Raw genomic sequence first — 20342 nt, forward strand, 5'->3', positions numbered from 1 at the left:
CTAATACATTTCTCTTACTTAGCCTATTTATCACTGTCCATTGTTTTTTGACAGTTGGTCTCTCTACGCTCCAGTGACATCTTTTGTCTTGTTTCCCTGGTGGTTGACTTTCTGGTTCTCCCCCTTCCCATCCCTGTACTGTAGTCGGGCATAACATTCTGACCTTATTCTGCCTTCTACCCCCACAACAACACTATGTGTGCCAGAACACTTGCTGCCCTCCCCTCTATCACTTACCTAGTGCTTGGCCACCTTCAACCCTGGTGGTCACACTCCTCCTTCCAAGTAAGTCATCCCCTCCCTGTCCCTATATGGGGTAGGGGTGGGGTACACCTGTTTGTATCCACAGAAGCTAAAAGAATGTGTCAACAGCAACATCTGTTGCCATCTACGTGTTTTTTGAGACAAGCTCACACTGAAGCTCACCATTTTGGCTGGACTAGCCAGCCAGCCAGGTCCTAGGATCCACCTGACTCTGGCCTCAAACACTGGGTTTACAGGCACATAGAGCCATGTCCAGCTTTTATGTGGGTGCTGGGGATTTGAACTCGGATACTTCTACCTTAAGAACAAATAATTTTACCCACTAAGCATCTCCCCAAATCCTCATTTCCATCTTCAAATAATTTTTACAATTTTTTATTATTACTGGGTGTGTATAGATGAGGTGGTGGTACACAAGTCACAGCGAGTATATGGAGGTCAGGGGACAACTTTGTGGAGTTGGTTCTCTCCTTCTACCTTTATATGAATTTCAGGGATGGAATCAAGTCATTAGGCTTGTAGACAAGTCTTTACCCACTGAGCCACCTCACTGTCCCCCTCCATTACCTTTACTTTACTATCAGGCTCCCCAGGAGAGAGTTGAGAGCTGTTGGCAGAGAGGCCTCCTCCCCCTCTTTTCCTCAGCATCTAATCTATACCAAGGCACCACTTCTGCTCTCTGCTCTCTGGAGTCTGTCTCCTCCACGCCATAACTGCCCACTCAGGCTCCAGCTCCCATTGGCCCTAGGCTGTGTCGGCTCCCACTGGCTTGTCCTCCACGCACAATCCCCATCTGTCTTCCACCCTGTTGCCGCCAGAGGGAGGTTTCCAAAGTGGAATCAGATGACATTTAAAACTCTGATGTCTTCAGAGACCTAGTTGGCTTGGTGCCAGGGCAGGAAAACTACTCTATAAGCCTGAAGTGCTTTGTGCCAGAAAGTAGGAAGGAACCAAAAAGAGCCAGCCTCAAAAAACCCAGTGGCTGAGCTACAGCAATTCAAGCAACAAAGAACCATGCTGGCTTATAATCAGAATAAAGTAAACAGCCATCCATGTGTGAATGAATGAATGAATGAATGAATGAATGAATACGTTGACAAATGGGAGTGAGAAGATGTGGGTGTCTTACAAAGTAATTTCAGTTAATATCTGTAAAGGACTCGAATAGAACACCTTGAAGCTAAGCACTAAAGGAGGCTGAATCAAGAGAATCATGAGTTTAAAGCCAAACTAGGCAACCTAAAAGAGCCCAGTGTGTGTGTTGTGGGGGAGACAGGAAGACAGCCAGAGACAGAGGTGGGGCTGGGGGTATCATCCTTGCCACAGTGGTAATTGTTGCAGGGGGATCCACTGGTGGATACTGAGGTCACTGGGCAAGAATTTGAGAGAAATGGATTTTTATGTTTTCCCAAATGATCTCCAGTGTGTTTATTACCTATGTAAGGAAAACTAGTGGTTACAGTGGAGAACCCTATCAGAGCCATTTAGCCAACTGACCAGTAGGAGACAGGTTCTCCCCAGTAGATAAGGACACCTCAGCATTTCCATAGCATTCCTGCCCCAAACCTACAACCACAGTGTGAACATATAAATTTGCCAACCCTGACTTGAAGGGTGCTGTACAAGGTAACTCAGCTCTGCAGAGTTGGAGTCAGGAGCTGGAGAGATGACTCAGCTATCACCACCTACTGTCAGCACTTACTGCAGAAGACCCAAGTTCAGTTCCCAGCACCCACTTCAGGCAGCACACAGCAGTCTGTAACTCTGGTTCCAAATGATCTAACACCCCCTTCTGGCCTCTGTGGGTGCCTGCGCACAGGTAGTGCATATAAGCCCACACAAGCACACACACACACATAAGTACACCATTAGAGTGTCACAGATGGGTTTGTATGTCTGAGGCAGCCCTCAACTTTTCCTTTTTGACTTGGATGCTGAGTGAAAATTAGTCAGTTGCTTCATAGGGTGCCTCTCTATAGGGCAGAGGTTAGCCTCTACTGTCAAGCCACAATAAGAGTATGCCTTTCTGGATGCTTCAGATCCAAAACCCCTTGATGTCCATGAGGTCCCAGCACCAGCAGTTGTTTGTTGGGTCACGGTTGGAGACACCTCTTGGCGGATGCAGCTTTCTCTTTGTAACCAGGAAACAGATCTGGGGAATGATACTTACCCACTGTCTTTTGCTAGTTTCAGCATCCACCTACAGTTTGTAACATGTTTGTTCCTTCAGTATTTAATAGTTTCTTTTCTTACACAGCTGGATAGAAATATTAGCACTTAGTAAGGGGAGCATCCAGTGGAGGGATGGATTCAGCAGGCTGGAAAGAAGAGAGGTGTGGACTGTGATGTTTAACAGGATTGAGTTAACACCTGAAATCCAGGAGTTGATGATATCTCCTTTGATTTTGTTGACACTGTTTAGAAGTTCGGTTGCCATAGCCACTAGAGGGTGGGAAGTACCAGCTGGCTCTCTGAAGTTTTGACAGCACCTCACGTTCTCACTGGGACAAGGAAGGGCTAGTTGCACAAGACTAAGCCAAACAGTTAGTATTGTTGGGGTCACAAGCTGTGTCTTTCTCTGTGGAGGTGCCTGTTTCTGCTTGGATGTCATTGTCTCTTGTGAATCTTCCTTCTCATGGTTCCTGTGATACCATGTGTGCTTCCTGCTACCACTCTATCCCCAAACTCCTATATACACTGTAGATGTTTCCATAGTTGTCCTGTTTGTGTATATACACATGTGTAGTTTATGTGTGTGTGCATGACCTCTGGAGGCCAGAGGTTAATGCCATGTGTAACCTTACCTTACCTTTTCAGATAGTATCTCTCCATCTATATGTACCCCCACAAGGCTCAGGGAACATTGCAGAAGAGAGGGCAGAAAGAGTGTAAGAGCCGGAGGATTTGGAGGAGTGCTATGGAATACTGCCTTCTGGACTAAACAGACAGATGCACTCATGAAGTCACAGCAGCTATGGTGGCCTGTACAAGACCAAGCCTGCCAATAATGCCAGAGTAGATGGGGAGGTTCCCCCAAGCTGGAGCACTATGGCAATTGATGTTTGCTGGGGGGAAGGGAGTCATGTCTATCAGGGATGTGGCCTCTGCAGACAGCATGAATTGGACTCAGTGGGTTACTGTTTTTCTAGAAAGGTCATGAAGGTGGGAGGAGCATATGTTGTGGGATCTACAGGAATTTGAGGGTAGATTTGATCAAGACACATTGTATAGGACTGGAGAGATGTCTCAGCTATTAAGAGTGTGAACTTCTTTTCTTGAGTAACCAGATTCGATTTCCAGCACCCATATGGCAGCTCACAACCATCTCCAGTTCTAGGGGATCTTGTACCTTTTTCTGGTCTCCATGGGCAGCAGGCAGGCAAAACACTTAACAATACATTTAACATAAATACATTTTTAAAAGATACATTGTATGTGTATATGATATTGTCAAAGAATAAGTTAAAAGTGGGTTTGTTTGTTTGTTTGTTTGTTTTTGCTGGGCATTGGTGGCGCATGCCTTTAATCCCAGCACTCGGGAGGCAGAAGCAGGCGGATCTCTGTGAGTTCGAGGCCAGCCTGGTCTCCAGAGCGAGTGCCAGGATAGGCTCCAAAGCTACACAGAGAAACCCTGTCTGGAAAAACACTTTTTTTTTTTTTTTTTTTTTTTAAAGACAAAGGCTGTCGGCCCTGCCTGTTAGTAGGTTGGCCATCCAGGGAGCCTCAGAAATATGTCTGTCTCCACCCCAGCACCAGGGTCACAGATGCATGACCACTCGTGGCTTCTTATAGGTGCTGAGGATCTAGACTCAGATTCTCAGGCTTCCATGGTGTACATTTACCAGCAGTCCTTTCCCTAACCCTCTCTTAAGTTGTAATACATGCTGAATTCCCGGTCTCTTTTCAGAAAACATGGCCTCACTAATGTAAATTCCATTTTCTTTCAAGTTGCATGACTCTCAAAACAAGCACCTATGTTTCTTGTGTCACATCAGAGCACAGCCAGTGCTGTTTCTTTCTTCACAGTGGAGGCCAGGCTGGAGCAAAAAGCACCCTTATGCCTGCACTTGTGTCACAGCCTGGGGAGATGGGACCATAGCTGTGGCTGGTGCTGCTTCTGAACCTCTGCAGGGTCCAGCGGTCCTCTTCATCTTCTTCAGGACAGTGCCTGAGCTGAGGCCTGGGCTCTAGAAGCCTTTTGGAGTCTATATTGCTTACTAAGTTCAGGTTTCCCAGCAGGCCACTAGTGATGGTGAGCGTGGGACACTGTAGCACAGAAAGATGAGGTCCACTAGCTAACTCACAAATAAAAGCTTCCCTCTCGACCAGCCTTACAGTGCAGCTCCCGTGTGAGGGCATCAGTCCAACTGATAGTGAGTGTGCCTGGTCTCTTGAGGGAAAGCGTCCCCTTCTGGGCATGTGATGATGAATACTCTCAGCTGCTCTGCTGGCCACTTGTGCCTGTCCAAAGGTCTTTTCATCTTAGTCACCAAAATCCATCAGTTCCCACTCTGGTTGTGTGCTTCATGTCAAGTTCTTAGGTGTCAGGTACCATGAATATTGGTGTGGGGTAGTGTAGGGGAAGCTGTAGCCACGCCTACTTAGGAACTGGCTACAGGTGTGCCTGACCACGCCCTCGTAAGTGGGCGTGGCTACAGGGTAGATCAGTGTGTTGGGTAATTTTCCTGTTACTGGCAAAGCAGCTTAAGGAAAGGAAGGTTTTTGTGGGCTCACGGTTTGCAGTTATAGTCAATCATGGCAGAGAAAGCAAGGTAGTCTGAGCAGGAGGCAGCTGGTTACATGGCACCCACAGTCAGGAAGCAGAGATGTGAATGCTGGTGCTCGGCTCACTGCCTCCTTTATTCAGGCCAGGACCCAGCCCTTGAGATGGCACCAGGGTTAGGTTCTTTTGGCCTCAATTAGCATATTCTAGATGATCCTTCACAGGCACTCATGGGGGCTAGCCTCATCTAAATCATATAGATCCTATGGAGTTGGCTGTGTTAGGCGAGCTGCAAACAGTGTTTTCATGGCAGTTGACATGAAGCACCTGCAGTTCATTAGGGGATGATCAGTCCTGTGAAGGAAAACAAAAGCAGGAAGAGATGGTGAGGGTGGCTCTGCGGGCTGCCACTGTGGGTGCTGGGGCACACCTAGCCAGAAAGAACCAGAGTGTGCAGATGTCGGGGAGAGGCCCAGAAGCATTCCAGGCAGCAGGAACAGGCCAGGTGAGCCAGGGGATGTCTTATATTTATTATGCAGTCAGAGGTGGACCTTGGTCTAGGATGATACCTCATTGTCTATAGCAGCTCTCCAGAAGGACCCAGGAGGTGAGCCCAGGAAACTACTCATAAAGTCATTCAAAGTATGACTCAATCCAGGATCTGTATGAGGGAAAATTTTGAAAGTAAATAAGCACCATATGGTCAGGCACACCTATAGCCAGTCCCTACTGTGTCCTGTACACCATAGTTCCGAGTAAAAAGGAGAAATGGATGGAGGAGAATCTGAGTGGAGGGGGCAGCACACAAACTGTTTGTGTCACCCTTTAAAATGCATTTGGGAGCTGCAGAGGCCTGCAGTGGTTAAGAGCACTTGCTGTTCTTACGAGGGATCTGAATTCAGTTCCCAACACCCATGTCTAGTGACTCAGCTGCCTGTAACTCCAATTCTAGGGCACCTAACACCCTTTTCTGTAACCCACAGGCACTTACATGTACATGCACTTACCACACACAGATGCACACACATACACATAAATACGTGTTTTACAAAAAAACAACATTCAGTATCCTGCAGCCTGGTGCGGTTTCTTTCCCTCCTTCACTTCAATGCTGCATGGGCGGCTCCCCAGACTTCCTGTTGCTCTGTCTCAGCTGCCTAGTGTGGCTTTTCTATAGAACCTGTGCTGAGATCCCCTGGTTCACTTAGATGTGGTGGGACTGCATGAAGCTTGCTCACGTCGCCAGCTCCCAGTGCACAGCCCCCTCTTGCAGCTCTGTCAGTCTTGGAGCCTTCTTCCTGTGTCTATGGGAGGAACTGTGAGGCTAGCTGCTATGCTCCTACTGGAGACATTGCCATCAGAGGTCTGTCAGAGGGTACCATCTGTTGATTGAAATGTTAACAGCGAATGATACTGCCTCAAGTGGAAACTAGAAAAGACCTTTGAAAAAACAAAACAAATAACAGCCTTTAGGGACTGTAGAGATGACTCAGTGCTTAAGAGTGTGTAGTTTGCCGGGCGTTGGTGGTGCACGCCTTTAATCCCAGCACTTGGGAGGCAGAGGCAGGTGGATCTCTGTGAGTTCCAGGCCAGCCTGGTCTCCAGAGTGAGTGCCAGGATAGGCTCCAAAGCTACACAGAGAAACCCTGTCTCAAAAAAAAAGAGTGTGTAGCTCTAGTCCAAAGGACCTGAGTTCAGTTCCCAGCTACCAGGTCAGACAGCTCACAATCTGTAATTCCAATTTTAGGGAATCTAGTGCCCTCTTCTGACCTTTGTGGGCACTGCACTCAAGTGCACAAAGCTATACTCAGACACAACTTTAAAACACATTTTTTTTAAGACCAAACCATATGTCTTGGGCAATTGTAAGCTCACACCAGAATTGAGAGGAAGGTACAGAGAATGCTGGATCTTCCCTGAACCCACATATGCCCAGTACCCTCAAATCCCCACTAGAATGGTATGTATGTTACATCTTATGAACCTGTGTTGACACTGCCTGGTAACATTGGGCTCCCTCTGGTGGGTGTGTATTTTGTGGGTTTACACAAATGTGTTATTATACATGTTTGCCAGTACAGTGTCACACACAGGACTTTCACTTCCCTAAACAATTTTTTATGTGGTTTCTGGAAGCTCACAGTGTGTGAGTGAGTGTCATCTGTAAAACAAATTCTCTAAAGAACAAATGACTAGTTTGGGGCAAAAACTAGTGCTGGCACAAGCTGTCTCCGAGCTCTGCAGAAGGCCTATTTCATAGCCATAGAGTTCCAGGTGACAGGAATCATTGCAACCTTGTGAATCATGCCATGAATCACCCCAAATCACAGTGCCTGACTCCTTGGACATTACATTCCCTTGTGTTCTGTGTGCAGAAATGAGTGTTCGTATCAGGGGAGAAGAAAAGCCCTTCGGAGTTACTGTTTGTCACTGTTGCATTGAACCCCTTCCATAGCTCTTTAGTGTGTCTTGTCTTCATGTGTGTATATGCAACACATGTGTGCAGAGGTCAGAAGAGGGCATCAGATCAAATTATGAGAAAATCCTGTCTATATGACTGATTCTCCCTCAGCTCTGTTGCACGAGAAATCATCTTTTGTGGCAGTAAATCAACTGTTTAACAGCAGCTAACAGTTCAGAATTTTTTTTTAAAGATTTTATTTATTATGTATACAACATTCTGCTTCCATGTTGTATATCTGCACACCAGAAGAGGGCACCAAATCTCATAACGGATGGTTGTGAGCCACCATGTGGTTGCTGGGAATTGAACGCAGGACCTCTGGAAGAGCAGTCGATGCTCTTAACCTCTAAGCCATCTCTCCAGCCCCAGTTCAGAATGTTTTTAAAATGAGGGTTGAGTATTCTGTTGGTAACATTTCGATTGCTGTGATAAAATACTCAAGAAAATCAACTTAAACAGAGGAAATGTTTGAGCTCATGTTTTCAGTCCACGGTTGCTTGGACCTGCTGAGGCTGAATGTCATGGAAGAAATGCTTGTTAGAGTAAAGCTGAAAGGGGGCTCCTTCTCCAAACCCATAAATTTGAGTCTACAAAAGGATTGGCTACCCATGAGGTCAGAGCCCTCATGATCCAGTCACCTCTCAATGGCTCTGAACCCTGGTTACAGTGGGGACTATCCCTTCAACACATGAGTCTTAGGGAGACAATTAAAAGCATCATTTTCTCTTCCCAAACCCACGGGATCCCTGGTAAGATTACAGTGATAGGAAGAAGCAGTCTTTCCTCCTGAATGCTGGGATTAAAGATGTGCACCACCACTACCAGGTTTATACTCCCTGGTCCGTACTAATTTTTTTTTTCATTTTATTTATTTTGGGAAGGGTGGAGTGTGGGCAATGGGTGTGCCCCAGCACATGTGGAGATTAAAGGACAAATTGCTGAAGTCGTTTCTGTCTGTCCACAAGATCATCAGGCTCCTCTATCTGCTGAGCTGTCTCCCTGGTCCTGAACAAAGAAAGTTTAATATAAGAATCATTCACCATAACAGGAGATTGGGGTAGCCTCGGATTGGCTACTCGAAAAGGAAACTTTAAATTATAGGAGTAACAGATTGGAGCAGCAGCCACAGCCTGTGGGCTGACCTTGCACAAGACATGCCTATGGCTTACTGAAGACAGAAAAGTCATACTAGTGGAACTTTCTGGAAATTGGGTTTCTAAGATGCCTGAGAAAACTGCTCTGGGGAGGTGACTGAAGGTGACCCCGGGATAGCCTGGCAGAGCATGAGCCAGAGGCCAGGAAAGACCTGCACTGTGGGGGCTCCCAGGTGACACCCTAGAACCAGGAAGCACAGCTCTCTTGTCCTGCAGTCTTGTTTGTACTTTTGGTTTTTTGATTTGTTTCCATTGCCTTCTGAGAAGCTTACCATTGTCCCAGTTAAGAGACCCAGACCCACTTTCACAGAGTGGGCAAGGAGTGTGAATTAGGAACAGAGGGGCAATGCCACCTAAGGCGGAGTTTCTTTCCAGTCAGGTCTTTGCAGCCCTTTAGTCCCAAATAAACACACAGAGGCTTATATTGATTATAAGCTGTTTGGCTGATATCTCAGGCTTCTTATTGGCTAGCTCTCTCTTAATTATTATCCCATTTATATTAAACTATGCATTACCAGGAGACTGTGGCTTACTTGTAATGCTCTAGTATGTCACTCCTTTAGTGGCTACATGGCATCTCTCTCTGGCAACTCTCTTGCATTTCTTCTCCCATCATTCTCCTAGTCTGGAAGCCCTGCCTATGCTTCCTGCCTGACTACATTAGCAGAAACAGTTTTATTTATCAACCATTAAGAGAAACTATATTCACAGCATACAGATAGACATCCCCCATCAGCCACCAGTACAGTGACTCTGACAGATGTCAATAGTCATGACATCCCAAGTGAAAGGTTGCTAGGAGACATGCTTGCACATAGTGAATTTGGGAGGCTTAGGTATTGCTCATACTGTCTCTTGACTGAAGATTGCCTGCAGCTTCATTTTTAGTACCAGACATACACATAGACCTTGCAGTGTTGCAAGTAAAGGCCCAGTAAATCCTTAGCTCAGTAGAAACTGTGGAGAGAACAACGTGTCCAAGTATGTGCTTCATTAGTACTTTGGAGCATACCTTCCATCTTCCCGAAGATCTGCAGGGGCCTCTGCCCGGTACCTGGTTGTGATCCAGGGTTGCTCATCACCATCAACCTTAGCTTCCTTCACTTTCCTGAGCTGAGTGTCAGTAGCACTAGCACAGTGACAGAATCATGTCTGTGATATATGCAGTGTCTTCTTTCTGGATTACCGACTTTGGTTGGTTGGGACACATTTCCCAGCCACATTCTTGGAAAGGTTAGTAAGTTGTTTGATGACTGTGTATACTTTAAAATGCCTCTACTCTATCCTGCTGTTTTGTTTTGTTTTGTTTTCATGACAGGGTTTCTTTGTGTAACCCTGACTGTCCTGGAATTCACTCTGTAGACCAGGCTGGCCTCCAACTCAGAGATCTGCCTGCCTCTGCCTCCCAAATGCTGGGATCAAAGGTGGGCACCACCACTACCCATTTCTCTATCCTGGGTTTTTTTAAAAAATCTCATTTGGGTTGCTTGTTTTATTTTATTTTGTTGTTGTTTGGCGGGGGATTGTTTGTTGGTTTGTTTCTATGTTTTGAGACAAGGTCTCACTATGTTAGCTTCTCTGGCATGGAATTTACAAAGATCCACCTGCCTCTGCCTTTCAAGTGCTGGGATTAGAAGTTTGTGACACCACACCTGGCTGCTCCTCACATCTAGACAGTTTGGCTGGCTGCCAAAATCTTGGAAATTCTTTTCCTTCAGAATCTTGATCCTGGTATTACATCTATCTTCCTATTTGTAGAGTAGGAAGCCATCCTGATCTTCATTCCTTCCTTTGTGGCCTGTTTTCTTACTAAGAGCTTATAAGAATCCATTCCTGTTCTCAGCATCCTTAGGCAGCATGATGATAGAATTTGTCTTTCTCCACTCATGAGTATTACTAGGTATTTTTTTTCTTTGACTTGGAGACATCCCTGTTCTTAAATGTTCAAACTTCTGGATTAATCTTCCAATTTTCTTAATGTAGCTCTCCTTTTTTCTAATTTTTTCTCTTTTTTGAGATTTTATTTATTTTTCTTTTTTGTGTATACATGTCTGCCTGAATTTATGTCTGTGTGTCCAGTACCCACAGAGACCAGAAGAGGGTTCCACTGGCCTGGGACTGGAGTTGCAGATGGTTATGAGATGCCATGTGGATGATGGGTATTAAACCCAGGTCCTCCAAAAGAGCAGCCAGTGCTCTTAACCACTGAGGCCTCTGTTCAGCCCCTTCTTTTGTTTTTATTTAAAGACAGTGTCTCATTGCATATCACTGGCTTTCTGCTCTTGCAGAAGACCTCAGTTCAGTTTCTGGCACCCATATCAGTTGTCTCAGAACTGCCATGCACTCCATCCCCTGGACAATCTGATGCCTCTGGACTCCATGAGCACCTGCACACATGTGGATACACATGCACATGATTGAAAACAAACCCCAGTGTGTACTAGGACCAATGTCTTTGAGCTAAAGCTATGTATATTGATCTGAAGCTAAATTCTGTAAGTGGAAGCGTACTTGCTGCTTAGTACATGTTATGTTATAGTGTTTAGTGCATAAATATTTAGAGTTGTTTCTGTTGGTTCATAGAAGTTTTACATTTTTTTCCCTTTCCTAGGACAAAGTTAAACTATAATCCTCCAAAAGATGACGGATCCACTTATAAGATTGAACTTGAAGGGATATCGGTAATGGTTATGAGAGAGATCCTGGATTACATCTTCAGTGGGCAGGTATGGTGACACCCAGGCTCCAGACACAGCAGAGGCTTCCCAGCTTTCAGAGCGGTATTGCCATGTCATCTTCTGCCATCAGGGGTATCTGTTGGCATCTTCCTGGCGATGACCCCATATCCGTGTTCTTTCAGACTCTGTCCCTAAACGAACAACACAGTTAGATCATAGACCAAATCCCAGCTTATGCTCTTGTGAGGTCCACCCTCCAGACTGAGATTGGAAGAACAGTGTACCCTCACCGCTGACTCTTGCCACCACGTCTTGAATCTGATCTTGTACAACACCCACCCTGTCAGGACCTTCTCTGTCTGCATGGAAACAGGAGCTTCTCTGGGCACCGGGACTTATTCTATAGAAACAGTTTGCTATGGGTCATTGCCACGAAAGGCACCTCACATTGAAAGCCACCCTTGTAGTATGCACTGGTGGTCCTACATTTCACCCTACCCCTGCCCTGTCTTCCTGCATTCCCTCTACTCTTTGTGCCACACTGTTTCTGGAGATGTGGTATTACCCAGGCAAGAAATGGTAAGCAACTAGACTGCTTTCTTTTCCTTGCCTTCCAACCCCGTCCTCTTTCTGTAATTTAAGTTCTAACATACAACTCTTATGACGCTTAGCAGGGTTACAGAGAAAGGTTCAGAGAGCTTGCACTCTCCCAGTCCCAGCACCTGCAGGAGGTGGCTCACAACCCCCTGGAACTCCAGCTCCAGGAAAGCTTATGGAACAAACATACACACACACATACAAGTAGATAAAAATAAATCTTAAAAAAAAAAAAAAAGGCATGCCTTAAATCCCAGAACTTGAGAGGCAGAGGCAGGCAGATCTCTGTGAGTCCGAGGCCTGCCTGGTCTACAGAGTGAACTCCAGGACATTCAGGGCTGTTCCACAGAGAAACCCTCCCCCCTCAAAAAAAAAAAAAAAAAAAAAAAAAAAAAAAAAAAAAAAAAAAAAAAAAACAGAAAAGAAGATACTTTTGAGTATTTTGGCCAGAGAGCAGAGTAGTGTGTTGTACATTGAGGTGTGTGAAAGTATGTTCTGCCATTTTCTCCAAGATATTACTCCTTGCCCTATCTGTTGGACCTTTCATCATTGCTGTTGTTCCCCGACCTTCCTTGTTCTAAAAGGTCTGTTTTTCCCAGTAGTTTTCTAAGTGTTTGGAGTGTATTGCCTGTCTTTTCTGAATGCATTTGTTCTGTCCACACACTCAGGGATTCTAATCCTGTTGAAGTGTGTGATGTGATTTTGTAGGAAAACATAGATTAAGGGACTCTTTCTTCCTAAACACAAGGCAATGGATGTGCATGCATGTGATGTTAAAGTGAATGAAGCTAGAGTCCTTTTGGCATGGCCCCTAAGATCCTAGAAACACTGCACAGCAGCGAGGACCCAGGCATCTCACCAGCCAGGTCTGACTTGCAGGGTGGAGTCAGTGCAGTTATGAACACAGCAGGTGATGGGCCACTGAGGGCATGCTCTGTGCAGACTTCGACTGCAGCCTGGGGCCTGTCTGCAGATTGACTGCTAGGATTTGTCCCAGTTAAACTTTAGAATCCAGTTGGCAAGTTAAGCTATGACAGACTTCTAAATTAGCTGTTTGGTTTAATTGAGATGTGATTTCGTGTTTCTGCATGGATTTGTATCTGCAGCTGTTCCCTGTCTTCTGGCTGAATTTAACATTCTTGGAGCTGAGTTGTGGCTGAGTGGTAGAGCTCTTACCTGTAATGCATGAGGCCCTGGGTTCCATCCTGAGAAGTACAAAAAAATAGAAATAAAAGAAGAGGTGAAGGGCTGGACAGATGGCTCAGTGGGTAAAGGCTCTGCTGCAACCCTGATAACCTAGTTCATTCTGAAGAACCCACATGGTAAAAAGAGACCATCCATTCCTGAAAGGTCCTCTGACCTCCACAGGTATCCTGGCATGCATACACCCACACACACTGTCTTAGTCAGGGTTTCCACTGCTGTGATGAAACACCATGACCAAAGCAACTTGAAGAGGAAAGGATTTATTTGGCTTACACTTCCACATCACAGTCCATTATTGAAGGAAGTCAGGACAAGGACTCAAACAGGGCAGGAACCTGGAGGCAGGAACTAATGCAGAGGCCATGGAGGGGTGCTGCTTACTGTCTTGTTCTCATGACTTGCTCAGACTGCTTTCTTATAGAACTCAGGACCACCAGCCCAGGGATGACCCACCTCTCCCATCAGTCACTAGTTAAGGAAATACACTACAGGCTTGCCTATAGCTTGATCTTACAGAGGCATTTTCTCAGTTGAGGCTTCCTCCTCTGATGATTCTAGCTTGTGTCAAGTTGACATGAAACTAACCAGCACACATACAAACAAACAAGAAACCCAAACAAAAAAGATACAAAAAAGAAGAAAAAGTTAGTAATGTCCCCAGCATGGGAAATTTTCCTCACTTAGTATATTACTTCCCACAATTCTGTGCGCAGTTTCTAAGGCGATTGGTAATAACACATTTTTAAATCTGTAGTATGAAAATGTATAGAATGTGGTAAAAATGTTTCTTGCTGGACCCTGAACTCTCTCGTTTCTGAAGCAGCAGAGTCTGGGGGGAGCTTGGCTGTGCTGTGGCATTTTGCAGTTGCATGGAGAAGCGTGAGGCAGGGAGAGAAAGATGCATCAGGCAGACTCTGGAGAAAACCAGACTCACAGTAAGGGAAACTGTACATGAGGGATTTATTCCAGAAGGTAGTTTGAGTCCCACGTGCTATGGCATTGAGTATGGGCTACCGAACATTGGTGGCCTGCACCCACTTGGCAGACAGGAATCCTAATGTATCTAGAGATAACTCCAATTTCCACTAACAGCAGTACTGTTCCTAAATGCTCAGTCTGGTTTTTGTCGGGGTTGAAAATGTGAACACATGGGTATGTTCCCTCAATAGGAGAGTGTAAATCATGCTGGCACAGGAGGGGAATGCCTGGACAGGTGAACAGGTTAAAAGTCAGACACATCTGCTGTGAGAGAAGGCCCCTTCATGCCTCAGACTTTTGAAAGATGTGCAGTATATGATCAACACTGCCAGTCATCTTTGACCTCCACCAGTGGGAATTTGAGGGCAGGAGAAACAACTCAGTTGTTAAGAGTGCTCCCTACTCCTGCAAAGGGCCTGAATTCAGCTCCTGGCTCCTATGTTAGCATCTCACAACTGCCTGTAACTCCAGCTCCAGTGGAATCCAATGCCTCTGATCTGTGAGCAACCACACTCATGTGCACATACACATGATTAAAAATAAATCTTTAGAGATAAAAGAAAAAAGTGGCAATTTCCTGTGGACCAGAACTAGGTTAGTGGTTTTACGTCTGCATTCAGATATAAAGTGTTTATGGTCTTCTTACAGATCAGGCTAAATGAAGACACGATCCAAGATGTTGTACAGGCAGCCGACCTGCTGCTGCTGACGGACCTTAAAACCTTGTGCTGCGAGTTCCTGGAGGGCTGCATTGCTGCAGAGAACTGCATCGGCATCCGTGACTTTGCACTGCACTATTGCCTGCACCATGTGCATTACCTGGCCACCGAGTACCTGGAGACTCACTTCCGAGACGTCAGCAACACAGAGGAGTTCCTGGAGCTGAGTCCACAGAAGCTCAAAGAAGTGATCTCTCTTGAGAAACTGAATGTTGGCAATGAAAGATACGTGTTTGAGGCGGTGATTCGGTGGATAGCACATGACACAGAGATGAGAAAGGTACCTGCCACTCAGGACATGGCCGCGGGTTCCCTTTTCATTAATGTGTTTATTTACTTTGTGTGATGAGAGGGGTGAATGTGAAGGCAGAGGCCAACCATTGATGATGTCCCTTAGGAACACTGTCTGGCTCTTTGAGGGTCTCTCATTAACTTGGAGCTCACCAATTAGGATGGACTGGCTAGTCAGCAAACCTCAGAGATCCTTCTGCCTCTGCCTGCCCAGCCCTGGGGTCCAGCCATGGTGTACACCACCATGCCCAGCAATCTTTTTTTCTTTACTTTTCTTTTCTTTTTTTTTTTTTTCCGAGACAGGGTTTCTCTGTGTAGCTTTGGAGCCTATCCTGGCACTTACTCTGGAGACCAGGCTGGCCTCGAACTCACAGAGATCCACCTGTCTCTGCCTCTCGAGTTCTGGGATTAAAGGCGTGCGCCACCAACACCCAGCTCATGCCCAGCAATCTTACATGCATTCTGGAGATCAGGCTCAGGTCAGCACAATTGGAAGGCATTCACTTTACTAACTGACCCAGCCCTTTGTTTATTTTTAACACAAATCACAGTAGTTTGTCTTCTCCATCTTGAAACACTCACCAAGTTGTGAACTAAAGGATATCTGGAAAACATTTTCCATCTGTTGCTGTTAGCAATCATCTGGCTGTGATCTCTGTTCTTCCCAGAGAGCAATGAGAAATACTTTGTTGCTAGCAGTCCCAGGTCCTCAAGTGCCCAAGGCCTAGGTACTGGACAGACCCCAAGGCTCACACTCCCAGCCCTAAGAGCCGGGAGCTTCTTTGTCCAGGCTATCCAGTCAGACTTGTGGCTGGAGATGCTCAGGTTGGAGACTTCTTGCTTTGAGCTTTAATTACCAGTGGTCCTGGCATTGACAGCTGTTATAACCCTGAGCTTCTGGCAGCAGTGGGCAGCATGCTCCTTCCTACAGCTTTTAGAGCTTCTGAGGGCCTCGGGTATTGACCCTCAGCTCCTCAGAGGTGAGTGTTATGGTCCTCAGGCCTAGGATCTCTGAGACTCTTGGATTTTACATCTTAGAAGTTCTCTGGAACTCTTCCAGTAACGGGGCTCATAGTTTCTCTTTTTTAGCTCTTTACAGCTTTCATTATCTCCTGCACCCCAGTCCTGGTCACTTTATGGACCTCTTCAACTGTCCTGCTACTGCTGTCATCGATTGCTGTCCCTGCTTTATTTCCTTCCATTTTTCCAGTCCTCTTTATGTCATAGTTCATCATAGGCAAACAGTTAAGATCAAAAGTAGGGATGAAGAGCCATTGAAGGATATACCCTTTGGGGAGCAGGGGACTTAATATTGCAACACTAAGGGACAACACAGGAGGGCAGCTTCCAACTGACATAAAAATTTTGCTTCTATAGCCAGAAAGGAAGTATGGAAATGGTGTTTGGAATTACAGCCATCCTTTAGGATTGCCAGAGAGGAGATGGCTATATTTGTGCCAGTCACAGTAGACCTTCATAATAATGAAGGACTGTTTGCACTAACCTCAGGCTGGCCACCAGGGAAATGCTCGCACACTGGCCTGGGTGAAAATGGCTGCTGGAGGTTAGTGAGGCTTGTGATGGACAAAAAAAAAAAGGTCCAGCTGTCTAAAATGCTGTGGCTAAGATAGTGATTGCTGGAGCCAGAGTTCTGTTTCAGTAGCAAGCAGCTATGGTTACCATGTAGTGCCCTCAGTTTAGCAGCAAGCAGCTGTGGTTGTCATGCAGTGCCCTCTCTTCAGTAGCAAGCAGCTATGTTGTCTCCCAAAGGCATCTATCTATAGAATGGGGCATGAAGGAGGTCCAGCTGGCTACTTAGCTGATAGTCCTCTACTCAAAGCAACTAGAGTCAGATTCCCCCCAGCCCCCAACATCTTAGCTAATTTGGAGGGAAAATAAAAATTAAAGAGATGCTTGGCTGGGCATGGGCAGATGCCTTAATCCCAGTACTTTGGAGACAGAGATGGGCTTTATCTCAGGGTTCAAGGCCAGCCTGGTCTCCATACAAGTTCCAGGCCAAACAAGACTATACAGTGAAACCCTTTCTCAAATAAAAATAAAAACCAAGAAGGGGAGGGTTGTTTTCAATAAAGATTTGTCATTAATATTGGTAGTGCTTGATTCAGAGACCCACAGCCAAACATTAAATGGAGATCAGGGAACCCCGTGGAGGAGGGAGAGGAAGATTGTAGGGATGAGGACACCACAGCAATACAGCCCACAGGATCAACTAAGCTGGGCTCATAGGGGCTCACAGAGACTGAAGCAACAGTCACAGAGCCTGCCTGCATGGTTCTGAGCTAGGTCCTCTGCATACATGCTATGGTTGTTTAGCCTGGGGTTTTTATGGGACTCCTAACAGTGGGAGTAAAGGTGTCTCTGACTCTTTCACCTGCTCTTTTCCTCCAGCTGGGTTGCCTTGTCCAGCCTGAATAGGAGGGTTTGTGCCTAGTCTTACTGTAACTTGTTAGGCCATGTATCCAGTAGGCCTGCTCATTTCTGAAGGAAAATGGAAGAGCAGTGGATCTGGAGGTGGGGCCGGGGCTGTGGTCTGGATGTATTGTATGAGAGAAGAATAAATAAAGCAGAAAAAAAAGTTAGCAGTGCTTGCTCGGTGTGGAAGTGTGTGCTGTTAATCTCAATACTCCAAAGGCAGAGGCAAGTGGATCTCTGTGAATTCGAGGCCAGCCTGGTCTGCCAGGTGAGTTCCATGTCAGCCAGGACTACACAGAGAAACCCCGTCTTGAAAAACAAAACAACAACAAAAACATTAGCCATGCTTTCACATCATTAACTTCATACCCCTGAGGAGATTTCATTTGCTCCCAAAGACACAGTCTGAGAGAGCGGTCCATGTACTTCATTCACAGTATGTTGGGTACCTGTAAAGCCATACTTGCCATCATACGTTGCTTTTAATTGGGAATGCAGTTTAAGCTTAAGCTGAAGTTTTCTGAACTGCCACTGAACCTTTGCTGTAGAAAGTGCCAGGCTACCCTCTCACAAGATGCTGCATCAGTAGACGGGAGTGGAACATGGAGTCTGGCAGAAGAGCTTTTCTGAGGCTTTCCCTGGACTGACTGACACCATGTCAGGAGTGTGTGGCACAGTAGTGCCACATAAACAAGGGAGGTCTGAGAAGATGGCTTAGAGGGTAAAACACTTCCAGCACAGACCTGTCACCCTGAGTTTATTCCCTGGAACCTATATTAAAAAAAAAAATGCAAGAACTGGCAGTGGTGGTGCCTGCCTTTAACCCCAGACTCAGGAGGCAAAGGCAGGTGGATCTCTTGAGTTTGAGCCAGCCTGGTCTCCAGAGTGAGTTCCCAGGACAGCCAGGGATACACAAAGAAATCCTATCTCGAAAAACCAAATAAATAAATAGATGATAGATAGATAGATAGATAGATAGATAGATAGATAGATAGATAGATAGATAACAGGATGTGGCAGTGCACATCTGTAATCCCAGCACTCCCACAGTGAGATGGGAGGCGCAGACAGGAAGCTCAGCTGGAAGCTCATGTACCAGCCAGCCTAGAATACACAGCACAGCCGAAACGAGACACCCTGCTTCAGCAAGGTAGAAGGGAGAACTAACTACTTAACATGGTCCTCTGATCTCTGCACACATTCCATGGCATGTGTGCACCCACATTCATCATTCATTCACAACTAAATTTAAAAGAAATAAATTATAGCCCTCTACATATATGTGACAGTTGTGTGTGTACCTTGATCTGTTTATAAGACTCCTAGCAGTGGGAGCAGGGGCTGTCCCTAACACTTTGGCTGCCTCTTAGAAACCTATTCCTCATTTTGGATTGCCTTGCCCAGCCTAATTACAAAGGGAGGTGCTTAATCTTAGCACAACTTTGATATGCCATGCTTTGTTGATATCCATGGGACACCTGCCCATTTCTGAAAAGAAACAGGAGTGGATGAGGCTGGGTGGCAGGAGAGGAAGGGGGGAAACTTTGGTCAAAATGTAAAATAAATTTTTAAAAAAGAAAAAAATTGTAATTAAAGTTAAACAGGGAGGCGGGGCATAGCATCACTTTAATCCCAGCACTCAGGAGGCAGAAGCATGTGGATCTGTTTGCATTCAAGGTCAGCCTGGTCTACATAGCAAGCTCCAGGACAACCAGAGCTATATGAGATTCTGTCTGAAAAGTAATAAATAAATGGGCAAATAACAACAAAAAACCAAATGGAGAAGGTCCGGGAACAACGGATGCGGGAGGGTCTTAGAAAACAACAGCCTTTAGGTCCCATTGGGATCCAACGGGGAATATAGCTTTTCAATTCTATTCTCCAATTACTTGTTTCAAAATCAGAAATGTATTGGGCTGGTTTCAGAGACTAGATTTTGTGTAATTACACTGTTCTTTGTTCTTGGCAATGACTGACTTAGCTCTTATTGATTATCTTATAGTTTTTAAATTTTGTGAGCCTGTGAGCGTGTACACTCAGAAACCATGCATATAGTCTTAGCTGCAGTTAGGCCACCGGGTATTCTGCTCCATGGTAAGTAATTGAGGAAGGGAGATACTCACAGAGGCCACTAGGAGACACTGCTCCTCCTTGGCTTGTGCTGTATCATCCTCTTGCTCAGGGTGTTCAGGGTGACTGATTACCAGGAAACAGGGCAGTTCTCTGTCCTTTGGCTAGTCTGACTTCTCAGAACATGGAAAAGTATGTTCTAACTTATTCGGGGTGGGGGGGTGTCCCCTTACCCACAGAGGCAGTACTAGATGGTGAATTGAGATCAAGTCCATGGCCAGAATCACCCAGAGTATGCCCAGGTATCAGAGATGGCCACTGAGACCCAAAAATACCCAAAGCTGTGAGGTAGTTTTGAACCGTAACCATTGCAGGGATTATACAATTTTGGGGATTTTTTTAACCTTCGGCTTTGCTGATTTTCTTACAATATTAATGATCTGTTTCCAAGTTTACCATACTGTACTCACTATTGTCTTTCTGGTGTTTCAGTGTCCAGACAGTGAGATAAATCAGTATGGCCGCTTTCACTTAGGTAACCTACTGGGTAGGACCCTTCAGGGTATGGAAAGCTTTTGAAGCTTTACAGTACAAATACAAACAGATTTTTGTTTGTTTGTTTGTTTGTTTGTTTGTTAATTAAACCTTTATTCCCAGAGACTGTGGACAAGAAAAATTAAAAAGGAGAGGAGAGTGCCACATGCCTGTAATCTCATGCCTAGGAGTCTTGAGGCAGGAGGATGGTGGGCTTGAAGCCAGCCTAGA

At 45.6% G+C, this 20342-nt stretch overlaps 1 protein-coding gene across 2 annotated transcripts in view; it reads left to right on the forward strand.

Annotated features, from left to right (window-relative positions):
• The window catches only part of Gan (gigaxonin), a 63849-nt gene that overhangs the window by 14769 nt on the left and 28738 nt on the right, over positions 1 to 20342 (forward strand). The window contains exons 2-3 of one of the 2 annotated variants that reach the window (XM_027410782.2): positions 11217 to 11331; positions 14713 to 15063. In XM_027410782.2, coding sequence (XP_027266583.1) covers positions 11217 to 11331; positions 14713 to 15063 — 466 coding nt within the window. The remainder of the gene's footprint in view (positions 1 to 11216; positions 11332 to 14712; positions 15064 to 20342) is intronic. The other variant, XM_035442706.1, reaches the window with a different exon arrangement.

The sequence above is a fragment of the Cricetulus griseus genome, chromosome 3, assembly GCF_003668045.3.
Source record: "Cricetulus griseus strain 17A/GY chromosome 3, alternate assembly CriGri-PICRH-1.0, whole genome shotgun sequence".
NCBI classification, from domain to species: domain Eukaryota; kingdom Metazoa; phylum Chordata; class Mammalia; order Rodentia; family Cricetidae; genus Cricetulus; species Cricetulus griseus.